We start from the raw sequence: 27,880 nt of genomic DNA, 5'->3' as shown, positions 1-27,880 counted from the left end.
CCTGTGAATAATAATATGTATTGAGGCTGACATTGATTTCACTGAGCATCTGTGTGACTGTAAGATAGAGAAATAAGGGTGTGTGTGAGGAGGCAACTCCCTGCGTGAATCAGTATTCCTAACACAACATCTCTGATCTTGCTCTTTGAGCCTGTGAACACATAGCGCTCGTGGAGCAGAGCCACAGTTTCACAGTAGCAACATATTAACTGTAACACACTGAGCCTTTATCAGTTGATACAGAATCCTATACTTGTGGGTTAAGTGATTTTAGTTTGATGAAGTGACTCAGACACTTGCATAGTATTCAGAGCAAACAGAGGATAACTGTTCACAAAGATCTTTGAGAAGGTAAATACATTTTGTGGGTTTTCCTTCTGGCAGACATCTGCCGATCTGTGCCAGTGTGTCACCTAACAGACTGGGAATTCCCTTTCAGGAAGAAAACAAACCATGTTCTGAAAAACATGAGAAGTTACTTCCTCTTATGGAAAGTACACTAGCAGACTGAGACAAACAGAAGACGACACACAAATGGCAAGTTAGGCAGATACAATGTTAGTTTTCATAAAAAGCCAGACAAGAGGTGCAAACCAGACTACTGGGTGTCTGAAATTCATATTGATTTTATTACGCAGTTTTACATACTCTACACTGTGTCATATTTGTTTTTCTAATACATCTGCAGTGCCAATGGGAAGCCTAAAATGACAGTGAATGGATCAACCAGGCTTGGCTAGACAATAGTGAATCTTAGAGAGGAGTGTTTGTGTTCCTCAGATGGTTTTGTTCAGACTCTGCCTGCATTAGTTATATCAGCACCTTAATCTGAACCTACCTTTTGTCAGTCTGTCTTTGAGGAAGGTTGGCCAAGTACATGACAGCAACTCATTGTTACACAACCGAGCAAGGGCAACGTTCCCTTTTTATATAATACAACTTTTATATTTGATTATATCTGATGAGGTTTCACAATGCCCCACACATTGTCACACTCAATGACCATTTGACTATTTACATCTTTACAGCTGCTTACATTTTTCTGGTGGCCATGACAATAATTTGGTTTTAGGTTTGTCCTTCTACAGTTAAAAGGTACAACTGAGAAACAGCAGCTTGTTTTGCAGAAGGTCTTCTGTCACTCCAGATAATCCCAGAACAAACTGTAAACTGTTTGCCTATGTACAATGTCTTCAGTAGAGAGTAGTTCCTGTATTACTGTTCTCAATGAGGTCTGTGTATTATCAAAAGTGAACGGGACATAGTTTCTTGATAGAAAGATTATAATGGAGTTTTAAGTCAAATATGCAATGCTTTGAGCAGCACACAGTCAGCTCCATCCACCCTGCTGCAATGTGTTGACGAAGGTCTGAGAAAAGAATATCACACATTTTGAGCAGAAAATACACACATGCTTAATAAATGGGCCAAGTAGACATTTTTTTATATATTTGGGTGTCTGCTTCCAAGAGTCCCATTTTATGCCGATCGTTTTGGCTTGATTCAAATAAATAACAGGCCAGTGTTGTAGCCTACAGCATATTTTATACATATTTACAGGCACACACAGTACATACAAACATACTTCCCTCTTCATTGGCTACACATCTGCCTCTCCCCTCCCAAAGTGCCCTTTGTGTGCATTGATTTTTGTGTTGGAACAATGAGACTCCATGGCACTGGAAGGTCAGGTTTCTGCTGCCACAGAGCTGTCTGAGGTCGGTTTGCTACTGCTGCCACTGCTGTGCATCCCACAATAACACTAGCACCATCTGAAACACTTGCTGGAGACTTGAGAATACGTTGTGCACGCCCATCATCAAGTTTGTCAAAGAAGTATGTAAAAAGAGATTGATGTATGAATCCTGAATCACTTGTAACAATATGAATACAAAAATATGTTTTAAATTATATGTGTGCTTGTCACTCATCTTATTTTTGAACAAATGCTGATAATCAAAGGCACCAGATTGATCAGAAATTGGACAGTAACCAGTCAATATAACACCTTTTACACATGTTTTTCTTATTCTCACAATCTGCTGATGGGTGTTAGCGCTGTTGTTGTCAGATAGTGACGGCTGGGTGTGTGGCGTGTGTCTGCTCCCAGGGAGACCCACCCCCAAGCACAATCTAATGAATGGAACATCATCTCGTCAATCATGGGCTTTGTTCTTCTCTCCCCCAGCTGTTTGAACTTCGAGATGATGATAATCTCAACTAAAGGATGAGGTTTTTACTTGTTTTTTACTTTTGTTCCCTATTTTGCATGACAGCTCTCACTCTTTTTTGTTTTTCCTCCTCGTCGTTTTGTCTGTTCCCCTGGCTATCTCTGGGGGGGGGGGGGGGAAATACAAACGTCAGTATTGTTTTTCAGTTAAACTGTTGCATGGCCTTAAGATGGTGAGAAATTGAAAAAAGAATAACTACTAAATCAGCAAGTAAAGCAGCAGCCTCATCAGTTTTTTATCAAAGAAGGCGTTTAAAAGGGATTTGTTTTTTTCAAAGGCGGTTTATATTAAAGCCCCTGTGTCAGGACAGATTGATGATTTGTTGACTGCAGATATACTTCTCAGACAGAATGATTCATTAATGACATTATTAAACTTCATGATGACCATGCCATTTCATTGAAGTTTTCAAAATGTAACTTTTGAGGAAATATTGTAATCTAATCAAAACTTCCTCATTGAATCATTCTTACATAAGAAAGACAGACATGTGTTCTTTGATACCGATAATGATCAAAGAGGAACTTACTTGTAGACAGTGAGGTTGTGGTAAGTGTTGTCTTTTCTCCTCAACAAGAAATGTCAGTTAAACTGTGACCGCTGTTGGCAACAGTTAAACTTCCCTCAACAAGAAAGAAATGTCACTCAATGCGACTAACCAGAAGCAAACAAGCAGTTACATAATGTTAAGAACTCAAGGCATTGTTTTTGAAATACATTCATGTGGTCATTGAGAGTTAAAGTGGTGGATTATATGGTGTTCAGTATCTATTTCGGTTATATCATTTGTGTTGTTTTTTTGTGCAGACCCAGGTTGTAGGTGTCATTTTCTAGATTGGCATTAGAGCAATTGTTCAGATCAGGGGTGCCGGAAGCAGGGGGGCCAAGGGGCCATTGGTCCCCCCACTTTACAGCCCTGACCCACATTTTCTCAGCGGCGGATGCCGCGGAACACTGTACATCCCGTTTCAAGAATTCCCCTCTACTCTAAAGTTGCATCTAAAAAGAACGCGATCTGATCTAGCTGTGTATATTTAGTTATTTTTAGCTTACCATTAAATGACAGATATACCTTTCTGTCTATGATGTTTTACTAATCAGATATTAATGTGTAGAACTACAATATGTGAAATAATATAGCAATATCCTGTACAATTATGTGAAAACATGAATAAAACTACACATATTCAGATGTTATACATACATAAGTGTCGTACACTAATAATACAAAGTTATTATGGCACTGTATGCTGTGTGTTATTTGTTACATCTTCAGAAACTACCTTTCCAACTCCTCATGCAGTTGACTGTTACAGGTCTATACAGGTTCATGGTACAATGCATAAGCTTCAAATCTTGAGACTGAAACTGTATTTTTCTTTACCGTTCTGTTTTAATTTCACAATAAAGTTAATAGTAATATTATGTTTGATATTATTATGTTTTATTAACTAGACCACTGCATGTTAAGACCATCTTTTCTGTCGGTTTGGTGTTACAAATATCAAAACAATATATGTGTGGATAACAAAATTAATCTGTCATAAACTACACTGGAAACTTATACTGGAAAGTATAATTTATTGTGTTAACAGTGCAAACTTGACAGTTTTTTAACCTGCACCGCCTAGTGGTTAAAGCACGTTATTTAATTTTTTTGTTGAATATGTTATATTTCATTAAAATATTAAGAGTAGCCTACATACAAAATAGGGGGAAAGTAGAAGGTCAATTATAGAAATATAGAATAGAATATATCAAGAAGAACTACAATTCCCAGTAGAAACGTGCCATAGAACATGTTGCGAAACACAATTATCCAGCATGTGTAGTTCTGGGGAGTGGGGTGGGGGGGATGGACCCGTTCAAATCCAGTTTTGGATAGTCTGCCGTGGTTTCATTCCATTTCAAAGAGCTGTTTGACGCTCGGCGTAACCTTGGCGCACTGCCACTCCAACATCCAATCACAGAGCTTGAGGACTAATCACGGGGTTTGTCAAGCAAAGCGGATGTTGTAGTCACAAACGATAGCTGAGGATTATGGGTAGTGTAGTGTCTTCGGCCATCCTAAACTCAGAAAAAACTATTTGTTTCTCCGAATCGAAGGTTAAAAACACAAAAGCATTGTACACCATTTAAACCAATTAATGTTGTGTAATTAACAAGGATAAACTGATGTTTTTTAGTGGATGAGTATTGCAGATATCGCTGTAAAATCATTCGACAGTGAGGGGAATACTTCCGGTTTTATTATGAAAACTTCAAGACCGGAAATACTGTGTGAGGGTTGACGCCAACTTTACATGGACGCTGCGGTCAATAGAAAGGAATAGGGGAAAGACGTAGTATATACACGTTCTCCTGGCAAGACCTCAAATCATCTTCGTAATATCTATCAAACCATAGATCTACACATCCACTGGACGTGGATTCTAAAAGTACAATATACACTTCTCGCTAGAAATCAAATCAAAAAGCATTTTAATGGCCAAACTATTCTACAATTTAGGATTTTCCAGAGAGGGTTATTTGTGAATATACGACCCTCCGGAGCGTTTGCAATCAACGGGAGCATATGCCCATATGCCGCAAATTGTTGTTTCTTACACGACCACTAGAGGTGCTAAACTTTAAAACGTGACTATAGGTTGTAATAAGCTGCTGAACAATCAACCTATTTGGTCGTTTTTTGGAGGAGGACAGGCTGCTATAGTCATATGAAAAAGAGACTATTTTGGAATGGGATAGTTTTCTTTGGCCAACTGTTTGTTTGCAACTCAGCTGATGTAGGTTTAAGCAATAGCTCACGACAGGCCGTGGTATATGGCCATTATATCACAGTTAAGGGGCGTGGTTCGGCCCGACGCGAAGCGGAGGGTCGACAACCCCCTTAACTGTGATATAATGGCCATATATCACGGCCTGAAGTGAGCTATTGCTTTTATAAAACGGTTACCAAGTGTGGCAATATGAATGAAAAATACACACTCTAATTTAAATAGTTGTTGTTATTAAATAATGATGTTCAAAATAAAATAGTCCGTCCGTTGCCTTCTGCACAAAACATAGTGCGAGGTGGTTGCTATGCAACAACACTAACAACAGCTAGCGAACATATTAGACAGAGAGCGTTGATCCATTATTTGGCTATTTATTTACATTAATGTGTATGTTGCCGTTTATTGTGCACCCACTGAAAAACTGTCCAGCATCAGTAGCATGGCTTACGTGGTTACTTGTATAGGTTGAGGTTGTTCTAGGCTGTTGCTTGGCGTGACGAGAATATTGCTCCACTTTCTCCGGTCCCCGAGATTCGGCTTCCAGTAGCTCTGGAGAGAGCTTTCGCACCTGTGGCCACTAACGGTCATCATTTCTCTGCTTTGTTTCAAGACCCGCATCAGAAAGCTTTTGAATGGTGGTACCTTTCCAGTTGGTCTACCTGCTCTTCACGTAGCTCTGCATGTCGTCGTTTAGGTGCTTTTTGTTCTGGAGATATAGGCACTGCTCAATCCACTCCTCCATAGTAAGACCCCCCCGGAGGTCGAAGTTAATCTTAAATGTTTCCATCTTATGCTCTGTAAGTTTGTTTCGTAACGGAAGAAATGTAAATATATTTATAAAACGGACAAGTCAAATCAAGCAATCTGATTGGTCGATAGCGTTTTTGCGGACCTTTTTGATTACAGATTTGAAAACATCGTTGCTTGCTTTAAAAGTAGCACAATTCATTATGTCAAACCTTGGAAAGTATCTAAATATCCCTGCCCTAATGCCAAAGGAGCTGCACACTGAATATGTTTTTGCCGTTTGATGTCTATGTCTGGACCGTTGCGTAAAAAGGAGGGTTTCTGCCCCGTTACTTCTCCGCTGCTTTCTTGTTCCAGTTTGAAAAGCAAACTGCAGGCAGTTTGCTTTTCAGCCCAACTGTATACTGTTTTTCTCAGGCGCGGAGGGATACTGAGTTGTTGTGAAAAGTAACTTACAATTCTACCCGTGGTATACGCTCAGTATATCACGGCTAAGAACCAATCAGATTGCTTGATTTGGCTTGTCCGTTTTATAAAGATGTTTATATACCTTCCTTCATCTTTTCGACTTGTAACCAGCAATTTGGAGTATAATCGGCTCTTTGTTATGCAGATAGGCATCCGTCTCCTTTCACACTATAAAACATTCACCGTAATGAGGAGGCTGGTAGTGTAATCACAGATAAAGGTGTAATTACAGAGCTGCCCCCTGTGTACAGGAGTGTGCAGATATTTAATGTAACTTATTAGTGGTGAAGAAGTTTATGTTGGCATGCAGCTGTTTACATCTTACAGCTGCATTTCTAAAGAATTTGCTAAGTAGAGGATATTCTGCTTCATTCTCATCGATGAATGAGCTGCTTCCTTTACCCTCATGGGGACATTTCGAAAAAAATGTAAGTCTGTGTAGAATGTAACCACATATTAGCAAACTGCACAAAAACTCTTGTAAGGCTTTCTTCTTGATGACATACTCTAACCTTAACCTTTCAAGGCCAACCCCTAACCTTAACTGTGAGAGGTTAATGTCTTACCTTAACCTTTTACAGGTCAATACCTTACCTTAACCATTCTAAGCCAATGCCTCTGTGGTTCCGGTCGGCCGCCCCATCGTCAGTGACTACGGGTCTGAAACCTACAACATTACAGAATATATAGATCATTTCATAAATCCCCTCTCCAAACTCCACCCCAGCTACATCCAGGACACGTATCATTTTGTTAATAAAATAAAAAACCTCCCCATTCCCAGTCACACCCTTCTTTTTTCTTTAGATATAGACTCTTTATACACCAACATTGAAACTCCACTTGGCCTCTCTGCCCTTCAACACACCTTTAACAAATGCCCAAACCCAGCCAGACCCGACAGTCACATCCTCCAGTTACTCCACCTCACCCTCACCCGGAATTATTTTGTTTTTAATAGTAACCAGTACCTCCAGCTGTGCGGCTGTGCTATGGGCCGCAAGTATGCTCCGGCATATGCAGATATATACCTGGCCTATTGGGAGGAAACGGCCTTCATCAAACTCACCCTCAAACCCCTCCTTTATGTCCGGTACCTGGATGACATCTTCGGCCTATGGACACACTCAACTCTCATCACCCTAAAATAATACACAAACATACTCTTCAACCCCTCACAGTAGAGTTTCTGGACACCTGCGTCTTCTTCCGTGAATCCAGCGACCTGACCAAAACACTGTCCACTAAAGTGTTTTTTAAAGACACGGACCAACATGCACTCCTCCATAGGACCAGCTACCACCAGTGGCGGTGCCAGATATTTTTCTTTTGGGGGTGCTGTGGGGTAGCTTGACGTTTCATAGAGGGTGCTCAAACATTTAGGGTTTCCCATTAATGTCCCGGGCGCTACAGTGGAATACGCACACACACAGTGTACCCGCGACTCTTACAATGAAGGCTCGATAATCAGCTCACGGCATATAGGTTTAAGCAGAGGTAAAGTACTATTTTTAAGTGGGGAGTGGACCTAACATCCTCTAGGGTGGTCCGGGGGCATGCTCCCCCGGGAAGACTTTTTTTTAAATATTGAAATTAAATTGATCAATCTGGTGCACTTTGAGAGCAAAATGAAGAGATCTATGGATACATCTCTCAACACCCATATGAAACAGAACTGTAAACAGATTTACTTTTTCTTTATGGATATTTTACAAATCACTCCCCTTTTAAACTGTATTCTTGTTTTACTGTCATAGTATTTCATACCTGTTTTTCATTTATGCTCTTATTTTTTTATACCTATAATGATCATATAAAGTTGTGCCTCGGAAATAGTTTACTTTAATAATTTACATTAATCGTGACCAAACCGTTTGAGACCCACTGAGATAACTTAGACTACAGTTAACTATCTAAACACTGAGAGAGTCCTTTACTTCACCTGAGCTGAGGTTATCAGTCTGACAGAAGAGAGTTCTCCCTCCACCTTGTTGTTGAAAAATCTCCTTATATCCGTTAGCATAGCTAGCTAGCACCAGATGCTAACCACAACGATCTCCGGCACCGGTGCACGCTCTCTCTCTCTCGCTCGAGAGAATACAAATGGCTCGTGCCACACACACACAGAGCAGAGCTTGAATGAAACAGAGACCCAGAAGTAGGCTACTTGTACTGTACTGTAGCATATTATTTTCGAATCAATCATTTTTCAAATTATTTTTTCAAAAAAAGAAGACACATACATTTCTTGGGGGTGCTTAGGGGGTGCTATGGCTATCCTGGGGGGTGCTTCAGCAAATCCAAATCCCAGCTGATCCGCTTCCACAGGATCTGTAGCTTCGCGGAGGGGCCACGGGGCTATTCGAGCCGCTTCCTGAGATCCGTCAAGGCGGAGGTCGGCTGGACTTCTACTGAGAGATATCAAGACACCTCCACTCGGCCATCCGGTCCTGCCCTCATCCCGCTGATTACCACTTACTCCAGCAGCCTGGGCAGCCTCCTCAGTGGCCTTAAAGCCAACTTCGAGGGGGCGAGGGCGGACTGCAACACACTGAGGGGGTGTCGGCTGATCTCCGCCTACCGTAGGAACAAGAACCTGAAAGACCTGTTAGTCCACACTAAACTAAAGGATAACAGTGTCCGGGCTAGGGAGGCGCCTCGAATGTCTGAGGTTGGTTTCATCTGCCTCCCCCACATTTGTAACCCCTTCTCCAAGCTCGGAGCTAACCTCGGGCGGGCCCTGCAACCTACAACCAAGAACGCGGTTTATGCCGTCAGGTGCAGGCCACAAGCTCTATGTGGGGGAGAAGCGGCATGAGATCAGCCTCAGGATAAAACAACATTTATATAGAATAAACAGCGGTGACGGTACGAGTGTTCTCTACCTTCATTTTAAACTCCACGGCCCAGAGAACCTCCAGTCTTTGGGCCTAGAGAGCATCGGGAGCTGGACCAGGGCACAGAGACGGGCGGCGGAGAGGAGGTGGATTCATCGCCTCAAAACGATAGACCCTACAGGCCTCAACGAAAAACATCAGTGATGGGTCTGCCTCCTTTTTATCAGATGGTTTTTAATTCTCTTTTACACATTTTAAAATGATTACTTATGATTACCTTTTTTAAGACTTGTAACTTAAAGGGAGGGTAAGTTTGAGAAACCGGCTCGAGATCGCTAGAATTTGAAAATACACAACCGGAGAAAATCTGCCACTTCCTTATAGAGCCCCTCCTCCAACACACACGAACGCACATGACCAATGAGGGCACGAGATAAGTTTGTGCACAGATGGAAGGCTGACAGGCAGGTAGGCCATCCAGTTATTTTAGCCGGGCCAGCTAAAATGATTGGTCGTGCTTTTTACAGTAATACGGCTTCCACAGATGACATTTTTTTTTCATTGCTATCGGGATGTTAAGAGCATTCCATGGAATATAACAAAAAGTGTATCTCGAGCCGGTTTCTCAAACTTACCTACCCTACCTTTAACAGGTCCCTCCTGTCCTCCCAACGTGTGCCTCTCCCCTCCGGATGTTTTTAGACCCCCTCTCTGCGGTGATGGCAAACCAGAAGTTCCACCCTATTTTATATTTTATATATATATATATATATTACCTAAGGGGATTGCTTTTTAACTAATGTAGCTTTTTTAATTAACTATTTATTTATTTATTTATCAATGTATTATTTATTTATATCGTGGTATTTATCTGTGTATTATTTATTCTTTATACATATTACAGGCCTATCCTTATTTTATAAATCCTCCTCATCTGGACTCTTTTATGAATTTTAAATGCATGGGTTTTTTTGTTTATTATTATTATTACCATTTTATATATTTTTCTTCATTTTATCTATTATTATTTATATTTTACATGTCACAGTTTATTCTATGTTTGCACGGTTTATTGCATGTTTTCTTATTTCATTAGGTTCCAAATGAGGAGATTATATATTTTATTCTTTTTTTATATATTATTAATCCCCCATTTCCTATTTAAACATTGCTTATATTATTATTTTATTTATATTTTAGTTATTACTTTCCATTTTATTTAAAATGGATGTTGTAGCCTCCCACAAGGAAACACCCTGAAATAAGCCCTTTAATAAAGTATTTTTAAAACATCATCCGAGGCGTGTCCTATGTCTCGCCTGCACCACCTCTCTAGACCTCGGCCTGGGTTTTAAACACTTTCAGGGACACTTGGTTGACTTTACTTTAAGATGTTTTTCCTCCCTGTGTGCCTACTAACCCGTGTGTATTTTATATATTATATTTTACATTTTACATATTTGTTTTATATTTCACATATTTTAACATTTGGGTTGATGTGATTTTTATTACCAGCACTCACTTAAGCACTTTAATATATTTATTTATCATTTTTTAACACTAATTTTACCTGCATGCCGATTTTAAACAAAGTCAACCTCTGTACTTTTAGCCAGATGTTGTGGGACGCAGCCTCGGACACCCCACCGAGGGAGACCCCCTCGGGGGGGCAGGAGTACAGGTTTTAACCCCGCCGCATACGCTCTGTGCTTCAGCCGCTGCTCTCTTTTATCCCTTTTATTGCATTTTCTTAAAAATGTTTTAAACCAGACCAAACAGGGCTTTTATAAACTTTTATTGGTTTTACTACAGGAGTTTTTAAATAGGTTTTTAAACAAAAAATATATACCCGAGAGCCTGTGCACCACACTGCGCGCCTATGGAGCGCCGCGCGTTCCCCAAAACCCTAACCATTGGAGGCCATTGCCAAACCTTAACCTGGGACCTATCATGCAAAATGCACTTTTGTACGTCTTTTATACATGAATATGTGTCCCCGGTGTTCCAGGGAACTCACCAAGTGTCAGAAAACACAACCCTCTCTATTTTCCTCCATACCCAAATCTCTAAAAAAGGGGCTGCAACGGATCTGATAAAAACTGATCCAGATTTGAACACTTCACTGACGTCACAGAAGTGGCGCTACGGCTATTGGGCCAACTCTCCACCTATCAGGGGAATGTGGGGTAGGGCCACGGCCGGCCATTGCCGCTCGAAAGCGCTGGAGACGCTGTAGTACATATGCCAGGCCTGTAAGTGGCGCTGTAGTCTGCCACAAAAGCAGCGAAGAAGACTTCCCGCCCATAGTTACCATGGTTACCCTTCTGTTTATTCTCCGCTGTGGCTTTTTTTCTCCTTCCCCGAGGCAAGCGTTTGCTCCCGCTACAATGCAATCCCTCCCCGTCGAGGCAAGCACTGTAATTCTCTCCGGTTAGTCCACCAGCAGATGACAAACACCCACCTCTCCGCCTCTTCCAAGGAACGAGGGGACCGTGCGGCAGAGTTTCAGTTTCTTTCGCCGGTCAAGATGTCCGTTAAAGTTTAAATCTTCCGGACAAAATTAGAAAAGTGCCGGTCAAAGGTCTTCTTTGTTATTTATTGAGCTTTAAAACAAATTAATAACGACTCTATATAATAAAACACGGAGGACGGAGATCTCTTTTTCTCCCCCTCTTGACTTGATCAGAGCACGGCTACCCTCTCCTGCAGGGGGGCGTGGTCTCACAGAATCAGCCCCGTAGACAGCAAACAGCACATAGAGCGAAATGAGGCATGGCTAAAATGCATGATCTGTTTGGTATTTTGAAAACAGAAACGTATAAATATACCTTATGTAGGTATGGCCCTACAATATATCATTTAAATATAGCATGATAGGTCCACTTTAACCTTTCAAGGTTGATGTCTAGTCCTAACCATATCTCAAAGGTTGGGTTACCTGCTTGACACGACCAGTATCAGTGGTTCAACTTTGTAGTCCAATCTGCCAACGCATTATGCTATGGAGTTGAAAATATCACTGTAATCTTTCAGTTTATTTAATTATTTATTTTGTCAGACACCATAAAATGATATATTTGTGTTCTATTTAAAAAATTAAAAAACCTGGGTTCTTATTCAACATTCTCTTTTCTAGAATTGTTAACAGGCAACCAAGCTGTATAAACACAATCAAAGGGATTTGATTCATCCCAGAATCCAATGTATTCACCCTTAAAAAATGCACTTAAGGTGTTTGCAGTGATTGTATAAAACATCAACACTACAAGTGGAAAGTGTTTTGTAATTGAGAGCATACACAATAAAAACAGTTTCCGTTCCTAGTGACATCAGTGTTTCCACACCAAGCATGTCCCCATATTGTAATGCACTCTATTGTCAGAGCACATTATCCCTTTCGCTTACAGATTAGTTTGCTGGCATTCAGTGGCACAGTCCTTCCCCGGTAAATATTGCATTTTTTCCAGTGAAACTATGAAAACCAACTCTCAAACTCCACCAGCTGCTGTTTAAGACTTTAGACAAACTCTGTATTTAGCCCCAGACAAGCCTGAGCCTTTTAGGTGAATTGATCGGTCCAGTGTTTTGGAGCGAATTGATGTCGCAGTGTAGTGGAGGGGGCGGTGCTCACATGATGCTGTGGTGCGGGGCAGGCACAGAGGAGTAATGTAATCAGGGACCTGTGTGTCTGCTCTGCTTAATACTCGTCTGAGTTGTTTTCAAAGTAGAATGAAACAGCCATGTCTCTTTGTTCACTTCAGACTAACTAGCAGAGCAAGGACGCCATTTTCCCTCTCCCTGCTGAGCGTCACACTCCCCCAGTGCTAACAACTCTCCGCTGTGTCAACTAACCCATCTCTGCTGAAGCTAGCATGTCCTTTATCCAGTTATGTCAGTCTCATGGAAAGCTCCCCCCCCCCACCCATAGCCCCACATGCAAATGGACCCACTATGTGGCCTCCTGCGACAGTGTTGCTTTAAAGAGTCACTGAGCTGGAAGATCCGAGCACGGCAACAAATTATGTATCTATATTCGTGGAATCACCAGTGAAAAGGAATCAGTTTCACACTGAGGTAGGGCTGCATCCTACACTAGGGCCTTTTTTTACATTCAAAGCTTGAGGTTTTGGAAATAAGCTATGATTGTCTGTTCTCATATGTTATGTCATCACATAAAACAGAATATTTAAAACCTCATACTAAATCCTCAAATTTGAATCTAATTCAACTAAAATAGCGTAATACCAATATTGTAGTGTAACTGAATCTGTATCTAAATACTGGGTTTAAACATCATGAATAGAGTTGAAAAAAAAGAAAAATCATGTTGATTTAGAACTTGGAATTCAATTTTGAAGTATTCTGCACATACTATACTCAGGTCATTAAGCCAATGCTCTTTTTTTAGATTGATTTAAACCGACGTCAACAGGTAGAGGCCTTTTCAAGGGCATTTTTACAGGACCCATGGGGGATCAAACCTTTGTCTGACCCTTGTGTCACAAGATGCCCCCCCCCTCCTCCACCAGCAGGCCACCATGCAGAGCCATATCTTAGGTTAATTTGCAACACTCCTTGTAACTGCATGGCCCTGAGGCCATATTTTTAAGTGCAAACTCATATGAAACCATTAAGTAAATTGCATTTTTCTTGCAGTGAAATTGAAAGCAGGTGGACAAGGTGTACTTTAGATAATTATGTTGTTTGGAATATTAAAGAGATTATTGTAATCCTGATGAAAAGCATACCATGTTGACAACATTTAAATATTTCCTTTTTGTTCATGTTTCCATTAGAACCCCTTTCAATTCAATGGGTTACAGTGGTATTTTCTATTTTAGATTTTTCTCATTTGAGATTAGATTATCAGATGTCCTCGTCTAAATCTAGCTGGACTGAGAGGAAATGAGCACCCTACAAAGACACTCTTGTCCTTAGTGATCCAGCTCGGTTCTAATTTTGGCCTCCTGAGACCAGCAGCCGGCTTCTATTAGATTATAGCCACGGAGCAGATGAGACAGTAGGTGATGTATTATAGAGAATAATTGGAAAATTGCTCGTGAACTTAGGAGCTCTTTGACCCAGAATAGCCATATGTCGTTCACCAACCCAAAGGATCTTTTAATGCATTGCTGTTGATGGTCTGATGTTTGTTTCACGCTAAGGAATGTCATGGGATGAACTCTTTTGTCTCTTTTAACTGGCCTGTTTGATGTTGCGGTTTCAGCTGAGTCGTCAAGAAAACCGTCTCTGCTAATGACATTAGGCTCTTAACTTAAAAAGCTATAACAAGCCTCTATTTTACTGGTGCCAGTCCCTCCCAGTTTTATGATTTTCTTTGTAAGATGTAGTATGATATGTTTCTTTTCACTTTGGTTAATAAGCTTCTCGCCATCTTTATATTGATGGGCACAGTACATTAGTTGTGGGAATATTACTAGAAGCATCTAGGGGACACTTTCAACATTTATATTTTCTGCTGTTTTCTCTATTTCTGTGTTGTGTAGCGACTTGATGGAATTGCTTCCCAGTGGTAACATACATCATCAGACCCATTAGTGTCAGTGATGAGCCATGTCTGCTGTTCCATCAGCAGACTGGACAAGTCGTACTTCTTCTCCTTCTGATTCTGACAGTCGAGTCAGTTAATAAAAAAAATCATTTAAGGCACACACAAAAACATGCTCTTGTGCACACACACTTTTGACGTTGCGTTGTGTCGTCAGTATTTGAGTCATTGCATGTGTTTTTCCATGCAGCTCACCACTGTAGTAGGAGGGGGAGGAGCTGTCTTTCTACAACAAATCAATATATCTACCCATGTTAGTACTCACCACAGTAGATGGAAGCTTTTACAAAGCTTTTTGTGGAGAAGGGAGATGATGCCTAACCAGCCTAGGGAGAGTGGAATCGCTCAGAACAATGGCGTAATTGAGGATCATGAGGGGGAGTCCCTGCCTGTGTGGCTGTGGGCCCGGGCATCTCACTGATGTCCACTGGCCTGGAGACCCCACAGCAGAGGCCTTTTCCCCCTAAGGCATGGATGTGACCTCATTCAGCTAACTGGGCTTCAAAATACCCCCGCCCTCCCACCACCCAACATGCATACACGCATGCTCACACACCACACTTGTGTGTTTTCTGTTTTTCACTGTGGCTGTGGTCCCTCTGTATGGTCAGCTCACACTATGACTCACATGACATTGCCCTCTTCTTAAAGGGCAGTTTGACCCATAACATGCTCAGTAAAGGTCTGATAGAAGAGGGGGAGAATGGTGGAGGATAAGAAAAAAGCATGTGTGTCTGTTAGAATGAAGTGGGAAGTGACTTTTCAGATATGATTTATATTAGAGCAATTAATAATTTTCTGAATTGTCTTGATGTCCTTAAGCTTATGATTGCATCTGATCAATTATATCTATATAACAGATAGTATATATATATTTTTACTTTTTTTTATATTAATACAAACAAAATGTCTGTAATAGGCTGCCTGGTCAAAGGTGTTGTCTTTAAATGCCTTGTTATGTCATTGTGAAACCGAAACATTACTCTAAAAGTGAAAAAACAGATCAAATCAAGAAATCTCCATGTCTGCATTTTTGACTGAATTCTTTTTTTAAACAATTAATCGATTATCAAAGTTGGCAGTTTGTTTCTGTTAATCAATTATTGTTGATTAGTTGACTTATTGTTGCAGCTCTAGCTGATTGACAGATTAGGTGATTAAAGAATATCACCTATTTAGATTTGATTAATCTAAGTAATTGATAGTCATTCATTTAACAAAAAATACCTAATACTGATTCAAGCTCCCATCATGAAGAAGAATTTAATAAACTGAATACCTTGGGTTGGAGACTTCTTCTTGGACCAAAAATACAATTCTAAACATTACCAAAGTCCTTTGAATGTTGTATTGGCCATTTTTATTTTTCATAAAACAAACAAATCAAAAGATTAGCAATATATTATCAATATTTTGAATAACCAACACAATTTTAAATAGATGAATCTCGTTGCTCTTGTATAAATATGATCATACAAAACCTTGTGTACAGTGAAAGAGAGAGAGAACCCGATTGGTGGAGTTTTTCCCCTCTCTGCCATCAGCTAGTGTTGCACACAGCACCATGGGTCGATGGATCAGTGGGCCGCCCACTCTCCACTCCTACAGCCCAGTGTGCGCCTCCTCATTTTGGCTCCCTGCCTAGTCTATTTGCAGCATCTCCTTCTCAGATTTGTCTTTTCTTTGTAGCCTTTCAATGCAGATATCAGGGATGTCACACATAAACAAAAAGACTGTATGACCATGTTGTTCACACAGTCCCGCTGTGCAGAATGATGCAACTCAATAAAATCAAAGAAAGCACACTGGCACTGGTCGAAAAGGATAGCTTGGATCATGTGCTGGTGAATCACTCGCACCCTGCAGCCCAAAAGAGCAGAAGGATTCTGTTTTCTCTGCTCCCTTGAGACAGATCCCTCTTCTCTATTGATCAGTGCATACTGAAAGCTACTGAGTACAAGACAAAGCAAGGTCATGTAAAGGCTTAAACCCATCAAATGAATTACACACTACCCTTGGACTCAAGTATTGTGACTTCAGAAGAAAAATGGTTTAGGGATGTTTACTTGTTTACTTAATCTGCATAAAAGTGCTTTAAACTTCTTATATAAGCCTGAAAAGAAAACATGTTATGGGTTAAACAATCAATAAGTCGCCTTTCCCCTGTCTGCAGATGGCAGGTTGCACCATATGCCCCGTTCTGTGGGAGCAGATGTCAGCGGCTCAATGGCTCCCCTGACCGGAGATCGCAAGCCGTCGGCCCCCATCCACTCCAGCCAGCCAGTGCTCTTCACCTTTGATGTGCCTGTGCGCCACTCACACCACGGCTCCCTGTCCAACAGTGCTCCCCAGGACTACCTCCTCCTCCACCAGTGCATGAGCAGGAAGACAGAGAGTGCACGGTAAAGGTCACGACCCTCAGGCGTCCTGTGTCAGTTTCCTGTTATCCATTGATGCAGGTCAACGTACAGGTTTAGGACGTTTCCTCAGCTTAGAAGCCTCTAAGGGATAAAACTACTGTGTGTGTGTGTGTGTGTGTGTGTGTGTGTGTGTGTGTGTGTGTGTGTGTGTGTGTGTGTGTGTGTGTGTGTGTGTGTGTGTGTGTGTGTGTGTGTGTGTGTGTGTGTGTGTGTGTGTGTGTGTGTGTGTGTGTGTGTGTGTGTGTGTGTGTGTGTGTGTGTGTGTGTGTGTGTGTGTGTGTGTGTGTGTGTGTGTGTGTGTGTGTGTGTGTGTGTGTGTGTGTGTGTGTGTGTGTGTGTGTGTGTGTGTGATAAATGCCCTCTGAAATGAAACATTGGTAATCTTAAAGGTATTAGTGTGGCAGATGAGTCTGAAAACATTTTTAAACAAATAAGGTTTGTGTTATTTTCTTGCATTACATTTGATTTAAAATGATGACATACTGTAGATAGTTGAAGATAGGTAACATGGATTTTAATTGTATGTTATGTTATTTTCCTTCAAGGAAAATATAAAATATGTATAAAGTACAAAATGCATCACTACAGATTATACATAGGACACACTTTTGTTTTAGTGCTTTAATATTTTCTACATTTTATTTTATTTTATTGTTTTATGTTCTATAATTCTTTTAGATTTCATGATATCAATAACTTCCATATAGTGGCTTATATTTAACACCTAAAGTGTCACTACACTAGACACATAGGACACATCTATTCAAATTAGATTTCAGTGCTTTTTTATTTAAATTAATATTTTATGTAAAATGTAATATTCATCACTCGTAATTCATTTTTTCTAACTTATGATAATGGTAATATGACCCAAAGACTTATAATAATATTTAGGGATGTATGACTGTATGAGAAAGAAGAACATTGACGGTATTGCATTGCAAAACTCCTGTAAATAAATATTTAACAGAGTTTATACAATTTTCAGTATATTAATCACATTAAAACAATAACATAGAAACACATGTCAGATGTCAGATGTTGGAAGTACTGTATATATATATATATATATATATATATCAGCTACATGCTGAGCAGGAGAACAAAAAATGGTGTTATATTAAATGCACTCCTGAGTTTCCCATTAACATTCACCTCACCTCCTGCTGCCATCATGCCCGCTTCCACGAATCAAAAGGCAGCTTCAATAATGATGCCATTCACCAGATAGCCCGGCACAGTAGATGATCAATGAGGCCGAAGCTGCAATTCATCACTCCTATAGGTTTAGACTCACACAGGGGAGAACTGCCCTCTCAGCCACACGATTTGGACATAAATCTGCTGTGTTGGACCTCTGTGAAAACCAGGAAATCAAACCTCACAATCCATCTCATCAGCTTTATGCAGATATATCTGTCACTCCCTCCCCAGCTTCTGCTCTGTGAGTCTGCTAATTACGGCAGGCATCTGGTGGCTGGGTATGATTTACGTCAGAATGAAGCTCTGCTGCTCTGATGACCAGTGTATGAATTAATCACGTAAAAAGCCCCATGATGTCAGGCAGGAGTGATGAGCAGTATTATTGATTAATGATTTGAACTCCTGACAAGAAAGCCGAAGAATTGATGAAACGCAGTCTTAGAGACAGGGAGAGCAAAATGATATGTCAATATTAATTATATTACTTTGATGCATTATTCATTTAAAATGGTTACATTTATAAGCAAGATTGAACGTTAGCATTAAAAACCTGCAGTGTAGCTAACACATATGCATAACTTCTCAAGAGAGATGAATTCAGACATAAAGAAACGACTCATTGAGGATATCTTATCTTTGCATTGGCCAACTAAGTCGGACCATTGCTCACCTAACTGGCTAGAAATGTCTAAGCTGTAGGTTTGCTCTAGTTGGCACTCAAGGTCAAGTTCTACTAAGGAGCCAGAATAAATGAGGCATGTCCCTTGGGTAAGACACTGTGAGAAAGAGTCATGGCATTTTCCTGCTTAACATGGATGCCCTCGCCCTGCCAACATACAGAAAACATGAGAACAAATCAGCTTCTCAAGGAAACGTTAAGAATACTAAAATTGAATGTGTCTGCTACAGTAAAGCTGTATGAAGGGGCTCAGACACTGACAGCAAGGTGTGTTGTTTTTTTGAAACTGTGCTAAGACCAAGAGTGCTACACTGCCATCTAGTGGCTTTAGGGGTAATAGCGTTGGACTTTAAATACTACTGTAAAAGAGACATTTCTTAGACATTTGCCATTGTTTAGGATTGGAATTTGAGCCAGATGTCTGCTTCAAGAAAGTATTTAGGTACTTTGGAAAGTGGGGACAATAAAAAATGAATTTGTGCATTTGTTTATTTGTGTGCATGTCTTTGTCTATGTTGCAGGAGTGCCAGTTTCTCCCAGGCCACAAGAAGTAATCTGTTTATGGGGAGTGACACTGCGGTGCAGAAACTCTCCCATGGCTTCTCCCACTGCCTGAACGGCATGGGTGCTCAGCTGCACGGCTTCTACAGCCTGCCAAAGCCAGGCAAACACCAGTTACCGGGACATGAGGACTCTGAGGAGGCATGTTACGTGCTTCCTCGAGGTTTCAGCTCCGAGGCACCGGCTCACAGCGGACTGGGTGAGCCGGACCTGGAGAACGAGGAGCTTTATACCTTCAAAACGCCCTGCAATGCACTTGCCACCATGCACAGCAACGAACGTGCACATGACAATTATGACCTCCCTACAACACCTGGCTCCTTTTACCAGATCCCTCGGACGTTTGATAAGAATCACAATGCCTTGACACCCTCCAGCTCGGAGTCCTCCTGCGCTCCTCCTCCCAGGCCCCCTAAACCTAGCCAGGGGTCAGAGGGGCCGTTTGGGAGCCCCCACTCAGTAGGGAGCCAGAACGGAGATGTGACGACTGCAGTGTCGGTTATCCCTCGCAGGAATACTCTTCCTGCTGTCGAGAACATCAGGCTGCACCGAGGTACATTCAATGCAATGTGTGATTTATTGCTTCCCTAATGTGTTCTTCCTGAATGCTACTTTTTAAAAAGGGGATATATAATGCTAATTTTCAGATCATACTTGTGTTTTGTTTTTCTACAATGATATGTTGACATGGTTTGATTTTACAAAACATTATTTTTCTCATACTGTTTGTCTGAGCATTCCTTTCTTTACCCTCTCTCGATTTACCCGCTACTTTGTAGTGCCTGATTCTTTAACCCACTTTCCATGTTTGCTTGCAAGAAAAGCAATGACCCACCTTTGCAAAGGGTATTCTGAAGCTAGAAGGTGAAATAATCAGATGTGGGGAAGTTTTTTTTTATGAATCTGCATGTTAAATAGGAAGGTCAGCCAAATCTGAATGGCTTGTTGAATCCTATGTTCAAGGCAGCCCACAAAAAACTGACTAGGTTGTCATATTTTACACTGTGTGAGTTGGTAGGCAAATGCAAATCACAACCTCTCAAAAAGAGAGTTTTTCATTATGTGTCCCCTTTAAACACCATCTCAGTTGACTCATAAGGATCTTTAGAAATCTCACATTTCACCTGTTTCCTGTTTTTCAAATGCAAGTCAGACTTGATCAGTCTGTTCCCTTGTGGTATGGCAGTGACTGTGTGCTTCCTCTTCCTCCCCCTCGTTCTCTCACTCTTTCCCTCTTTCTCTATCTCTCATTTTACTGATTTAACGCGAGCAGCTGAGCAGAAACAAACGGGCCAGTCTAGCACACACTGCTCTGTTGAGACGCTAATGAAATTCAAGCCATACAGCTCGCTCCAGAATGCCTCGTTCCAGGCTGATAAGCCATGAAAAAAAAAAACAGTCGCAAACACATTGCAGTGCCTCTTATTATGCTGTGTTCCCTGCTCCACTCAGGCCGTGTATAGCCAGAGACAAGAAATGACCTGCGCCCCTTGTTAGTGAGGCTACAGGCTGTTCACACACCTGTGCTGCAAAATCTAATTATAACCCAGTGAAGCATCTAATGAAATGTCACTTTTGTTCTGTTTGTTTCACTAGAAACACAGGTTATCTCCTTGAAATGTCACTTTTTTTGTATCGAAATCAGCTGTTTTTACATCATAATATTTCACTTGAGAAGCTTTTAGAGTTTTTGCAGTGGTAAATATTGATTTCTCTCTCCACAGGCTCCTCGTTTGAAACTAACAGCCATCACCGTCCCATTCATTTCAACAACTCAGGCCAGTCTGTGGAGTCTGTCAATGATGGGTTCAGCTCCTACCTGGTGAGTCACTCTCTCAGACAGATGCTGCTAGTGTGAAAACAACTGAAGAGAGAGCAAAAACACTTCCACTTTATTTATTCCAATTTTGAGAACGACGAGTTTAAAAGAGTCATGTGCCCTCTGTTTCTTCCGACATCAGAGAACCAAAGCGCCTCTGACTCGCTCAGACAGCGGCAACTCGGATGACAACTATGTGCCCATGAACCCCGGCTCCTCGCCACTCAGCGCTGCCCAGGCTGACAGTCCTAAGAATAACTACATCCCAATGAGCCCGGGGCCACATCACTTTGATTTCCCAGGATTCTCTGCAACGTTACCTGCCCGTAAGGGGAGCAGCGCCTCCCTGTGTCACCGGCCCAGTCGCCTCAGTGATGTCACACCACCACCCGTCAACCGCAACCTCAAACCTAACAGGAAATGTGAGTTTTTGAAAGCAAGGTTCTCATCAAGAATTATAGGCATTTTTGGCTTTGAATCAGCTCAAAATGTGTTGTTGTTAATTGTTTTTAAAAAGACACAAGTTGATGTTGACAGTGTCTGCTCTTGTTTTCCACAGCGAAGCCAACACCTCTTGATTTGAAGAACAATGGGATCATTGATGAGCTGCCATTTAAGAGCCCAGTCACCATGTCCTGGACACGGCCCATGTGAGTCCCATATCAGTCATTCAAGCTCGGTTACACAAGGCCACACACACACACACACACACACACACATGCACACACACACACACACACGCACACGCACGCACACACACACACACACACGGTTTGATGGTACAGATTGCTGCTGTATTTGGTTTCTGCCTGAGGTCAGAAGGTAGAAGCACTCACAGTCCTGTCTGCTTTGCTTTAGGCCTGCAATGAACTCTATGTCCTCCCAGCATTGTCGACCTATCTCTACACAAAGCATCACCAGCACTGACTCTGCAGACAGTGAGGAGAATTATGTGGCTATGGTGAGTCTCAAAAGCTGGAGGGGAGATCAGGAGAGCACATTTTGTTCCTTGTTGTAATTATCTACTTGACCTGTGTGAGTGAAACCTCCCTCTTGTCTCCCTCTTGTCCCCATTAGCAGAACCCAGCGTCTACCTCCCCTGCCGTGAGCGGCACCAGCAGCCCGGCCCTTAGGAAGTGTGGCAACGTGGACTACTTAGCGTTGGACTTCCAGCCTGGATCACCCAGCCCACACAGAAAAGTAAACAAATGATGTTGTAGAGTTTCTTTCGATAGCTAACGGGCATTGGTCTATTCATATTTTCAACACTCTTGACATAGTCTGCGAAAGAGAAGTTCAAGATGTGTTCATTGATTGACACAAAAAACATTCAATGACCACCTTTCGTACTCGTACATTTTTCAAACACTAACATACTTTTTTCAAAATGGTTAAAAACACATTCACAACAGAACAATGGCACATTTCTGCAGTAACCTTACTCAAATTAAAATAAAAACTCGGCATATCAGCATATACTGTAGCATTTCTGCCAAAAGACTAAAAGGGGTTCTGTTTTATATACTATATTTTAAAGATATTTTACAAGCTCAAGTTAAAAGGTCATCATTTATATAATGCTTCCTTTTGTTATTTTTAATTCAGGGTGTTAAAGGTGACAATGTGTGCTTTTTTTGTTAGAATTGTTGCAAGTGTTATGTTTAAACTAGTTCATTTTGTGACAGCATTTTGAAGGTTTGAGTGAGTTATGAGTTTAAATACTTTGGCTAAAATGCATTTTGGCAATGCATGCTATGCAAGGAGTTTTCACTACAATTAAGAAAAACAAGTGCAATTTGTATCAGCATTTGTTTTTATTTCCATCTCACTGCATTGCACCCTCAAGCCAGATTCTCACTCCTGCCTTATTTATCATTCTGCAGCCCTCTACATCCTCCGTGACCTCTGATGAGAAGGTGGACTACGTGCAGGTGGATAAGGAGAAGACCCAGGCGCTGCAGAGCACCATGCAAGAGTGGACCGATGTGCGGCAGTCTACTGAACCTGCTAAAGGGGTCAAGTCCTGACACTGACCTGTACAAAACAATAACAAAGAAATGAAACAAAAACCCAACCTTAAGTCAAGCATCACTAGTATCGCATTTCTATCACCATGAGTTCTGGTTGGGCTTGTTTAAGACTGAAACATTTGGACAGAAAGCCATAACCTATCCTATGCCTGTTCTCTGTGATGATTTTTTACTGCAATGCACTGCTAACACGCAGGATATCAGGCCATACAGTTGAAGCTCTGCCAAAGCTCTTCATGCAGACTGTTATATAGCGGTCTACGGATATTTGATAATGTGTATAAAGAATGTCATCCTTACTCATCAATCTATCCTTTATAAATGAAGTGTTCCATCAAAGCTGTCTCACCCTCTGCAAACAGTTTGCATCTAGCAGGTAATTTACCCAATTGCTGCCATTTTAAAGAGTAGCAGAGGCTAACTGGTCGATAACCATATTAATATACTGCGAGAGAACGCTTACTGGTCTCAGGAATGCCAAGATGCACTCCAATTTTGGCATGCAGGCTGACTCTCTCTTTTCACTTCAATCTATCATTTGTGCTGAGTCTTGCAGAAGCAGTGAAGAGATTATTTTCACTGCGGGCAATCATTTCAGCTTAGCAGTGCATGTCTGGTAAGGAGAAGGGGGGGAAATATAGCCCTACAAATACGTAAAGGCCTGTGTCAGAAGCCCTAATGATGACTGTAAAAGGCTGTTGCCTGGGTTTCAATTAGGCATGTGCCCAAACCATGTTTAATAAAAGCTGGCAGGCCAATTATTTCAATGCAGGTACATAGTCAGTAATGCACTGAATGAAAAAGGCAAGACCGGAGAAAATAAGCAGTCTCTTTGACTTTAGCTGTCAGTTCACTTCAGGTAATATTCTAATGCATTTTGTTGTAAATGTGCACTGACCAAGAACATTATTGAGTAAGATGAAGTAAAAGTAAAGCATTTCCAATAGTTCAGATATCCCCTATCTTCTCTATCTCTCCCTAGAGACCATAAATACAAGCTGAGCAGAAGGATAATAGCTTATTTCCCCATAATTCACAATCTTTCACTGATGTATGTCTCCGGTCTTTGATATTCCACACACTACAGATATGTCTCTGAAGAGTAATTGTTTCCTGTATGTAAATTATTAATAGAATGACATATTTGCAGCACATCTTGTTGACTGTTTGATGCACTTGTCTGAGACAAAAGGTGCGCTACAGTAATGTTACATTGTGCTTTTCCTGCCACCTGCCACCATGAAGATTTGCCAGGGATCAGTCACTTAAAGAAAATAGTTTAGGAAAGAATGTTTTTTTCTTAATTTCCTAAACTCTTTTATTTGTTTAATTTGCCTTACATTTTCATTTCAGTTTTGACTGTACATTTTGCCTTGGAGAAATTGAATTGTTCACAATATTATTCAATTGAGAGCCATATTGTATTTAGGGCAACTGAATGATCAGTTGGTAGTTCAACTTAAGTCCAGTATTTCATTGTGGGCTGGAACCACTGAAGGGTTAATAACCTGTTTGATCTTTTTATGAAAAGTGTGGCCAAGCAGTGCTGGATGGTATTATTGATTATTACATTAAGATTCACTTCTTAATGTTTTTCTACCATTTTTACTGCTTTTTGTATTCTTTTTATCATCATTTTTTTACTGATACGTGTAAAGCAAGTGACATTAATGAGGATGGGGTCAGGCTAAATTAAGCTAAGTTTGTTACAGTGTTTTTTCTTTTTTTTTATTCCCAACATTGAATTCTTATGATCTATACATGAAATGGGGAGGCTGGCAGTTTGAGTTGCACTGGCAGAGGCCTTCCCTGGTGAACTGTGATTCACAAAGAGCGAAAGCGAGAGAGGAAAACAAAGACTGAAGAAAAGCCTGTCTCCCTGTCAGTCTCTGAAGTGAAATGGATGTGTAATTTATTATCTAGAGATACCCGTTGTAAGCAGAAGAGCTGTGTATGTGTTGTGGTAGATTGTGAGTTGTAGTATGTTAAATGACAGCCTGAGATTGAAAACACTGCTCAGATCTACTGTCAGACTGTCACTGGGTGGACGTACTGTACTTGTAGAGATCGTTTTTTTTAACCACTGTTATTGCTACTACTGTAAAGCATTTGCAGATTGCTTGTGTGTTAATTTATTAATTTATTGTGCATTTTGCAGTCGACACTTATAAAAAAGAAAGAAAACAACCAAACAAGGAAACCCTCTCTCTACTAACATTGATGTATGCAAACTGTCTTGATTTTGTGAAGCAATATGACAGACGATGCCAGTGTCATGGTGATGTGGTACAGTTCGTTTGGGATACAACACTGTTATTCCTGTATTACGGTAGACCTTAACTGTTGACATAGAATAAATCAAGAAGTGAAAGTTTGGCGTTTTGGTTTCTCTTTAAACATGAACCAAAACACTGTTTTCTGGCAGCCAATGATGCCATTACTCATCTCTTACCCATACATTCCCAATTGGTGCTGTCATGCTCAGATGTTGAATGTCTGCTGCCCCCTGTTGTGTAGGACAGCAGCTGCATTAATAAAGTACATTGATAAATGGATAAAGGTTTGTGGAATCTGATATACATACCAGTGGTTTCAGTTAGGATATATGAATTTTTACTTACCAAAAACGTACACATATGCAATGCCATGCCTAACATTTTTGTCTCGGCATGCTGGAAATGTGAACAAAACTGCATTTTGACTTAAATTGGAAAATGATACATTTAATGTATAATATCTCATAAATAAATCAAAAATATGTTTTCCTCCAGGATGCGTTGAACTCATGCACGTGTTAATTGAATGCATGTGCTTCGTGATATGACTTTACATTTCCAGTAATGCCCAATGACCAATATCTCATTTAACCATGGACAAAAAAAAGATGACTAATCGGCTAGAAATGTCAACCAAGACCGCAATAACAGATTGACTAAAGAGAGGCAGCTGGAAAAAAAGTTGGTTTCAAAGATAAGATTTCTTCTACTACCTTCCTTTAATATAAATGCTTATAGGCAATGCATTTTTGGCGTTTTATGTATTAGTTTTCTCCTTTTATTGGCTGCAGCAGCAACAAAAACATCACTTATAAAATAACATTCTCTCTCATTATCAGTAATTATGCTACAACATTGCGTTTATATGGGTCGTTAATAATCTCTGGCTCTGTGAAGTAGCAGGGTACAGTTTTTCTCGATGTCTCATGTATTTTATTCAGATTTGTATTTGAAAATAAAGGATCTACTGGGGACTTAAATAAGGAAACAACAGCATTACCACAATCTAGAGATTTTTTCTAACAGAGGCAGTTATTAATATATAAAAAAGTCAGATGTCCTTAAATCATTGCTGGAGTACCAAAAAGCCAGGAAGGGCGATGTGAAATCTGCAATCAAGTCATTACTAACATTTTAGCTCTAACGTAATAAAACATAAACCTTTTCTCAGTTATTTAGCAGTTCTGCAGGTGTCCTCCTGTAATACAATGCATTTATGGTGCTCTTAAGTATCTCTGCTGGCTGTCAACTTCTATTGAAATCCCCATGTGTTTAAGATGATGGTAATTTAATGACTCCTAGACTGATAACAGGGTAACATCCAACAGCAAAGAATAAACTGAAACCCGAGCTGTAGTTATTGCTTCAGTAGCCTTGGAGGTCAGTTGAATGAATCTGGTGTCTGACAGCAGGTTGATCCCTCCAGGTCAGTATGGTGGTCTGAGTGTCATAAGCTGTTGTCTCATGCCTGTATAGTCAACAGTTTGGGGATTGCAATAGCTAGTTGTCTTCCCTTGTCGAAGCAGCCTGATGCTAAAGGCTGTTAAACCGTTACTTGCTCCATTGTTATTTTTACAATAATATGTTATACTTTTTATTATTTTCAAGTGTTGCTGGATCACTTTACTCTCTGGATCTGGATCGAATAAGGCTGGGCTGAAGTCTCCGAACCAACCAGCCCAATAGCTCTCTTTTGCTGAGCTAACCCTCTGGAGCAAATTCAAAAATAAAAGTTTTTTGCTGTTGTGGTTGCACAGATAAGTGTACTCAATAAATGCTTCAGTCAGACCACATTTAATTACCGTAACCAAACTTGTATTACTTTTTGATAGTCCTGCCTCCATAAAGACTGAGATGGGCCTTCCCAGAGGAGTACAAACTAAAAAGTCCTGTCATGTAACACTGTAGCATCCAGACTTGTTGGTTTTTACGGACTTAATGAAAAATGAATGTATAAGAAATGTAATTCCCTGTGAATACCAATCTCCACAAATATTATTAAGGTGTGTAAACCATTAACAGATAATACAAAAAATAGTATTAATTTGAAGGGAGCAAAAGGCAAATTTAGCCATAAATGCAGGGAAATAAAAGATGCATTTTTATTTCCCTCCACTAATATTAACTTACACTTATGATGAAATGTTTTTTTTTAGATGTCATTCGTCTTTCACATTTAAAACAATTTACAATGTTATAATTAATTTGTTGTTTTACATCACTAGAACTTTGCCTGTTCTACCTATATCTGTGTGTTTTT

At 40.5% G+C, this 27,880-nt stretch overlaps 1 protein-coding gene across 4 annotated transcripts in view; it reads left to right on the top strand.

The window, feature by feature from the left end:
* The window catches only part of gab2 (GRB2-associated binding protein 2), a 43,853-nt gene extending 17,954 nt beyond the window's left edge, over positions 1 to 25,899 (top strand). For all 4 annotated transcript variants that reach the window (XM_034113089.1, XM_034113090.1, XM_034113088.1 and 1 more), the window contains 8 exons: positions 16,806 to 17,034; positions 19,456 to 20,048; positions 21,220 to 21,317; positions 21,457 to 21,736; positions 21,874 to 21,964; positions 22,173 to 22,275; positions 22,392 to 22,514; positions 23,198 to 25,899. In XM_034113089.1, coding sequence (XP_033968980.1) covers positions 16,806 to 17,034; positions 19,456 to 20,048; positions 21,220 to 21,317; positions 21,457 to 21,736; positions 21,874 to 21,964; positions 22,173 to 22,275; positions 22,392 to 22,514; positions 23,198 to 23,341 — 1,661 coding nt within the window. In that variant the 3' untranslated portion in view covers positions 23,342 to 25,899. The remainder of the gene's footprint in view (positions 1 to 16,805; positions 17,035 to 19,455; positions 20,049 to 21,219; positions 21,318 to 21,456; positions 21,737 to 21,873; positions 21,965 to 22,172; positions 22,276 to 22,391; positions 22,515 to 23,197) is intronic.
* The last annotated feature ends 1,981 nt before the right edge of the window (positions 25,900 to 27,880 follow it).

The sequence above is a fragment of the Trematomus bernacchii genome, unplaced genomic scaffold, assembly GCF_902827165.1.
Source record: "Trematomus bernacchii unplaced genomic scaffold, fTreBer1.1, whole genome shotgun sequence".
Taxonomy (NCBI): Eukaryota; Metazoa; Chordata; class Actinopteri; order Perciformes; family Nototheniidae; genus Trematomus; species Trematomus bernacchii.
This window is presented reverse-complemented; position numbering and strand designations above follow the sequence as displayed.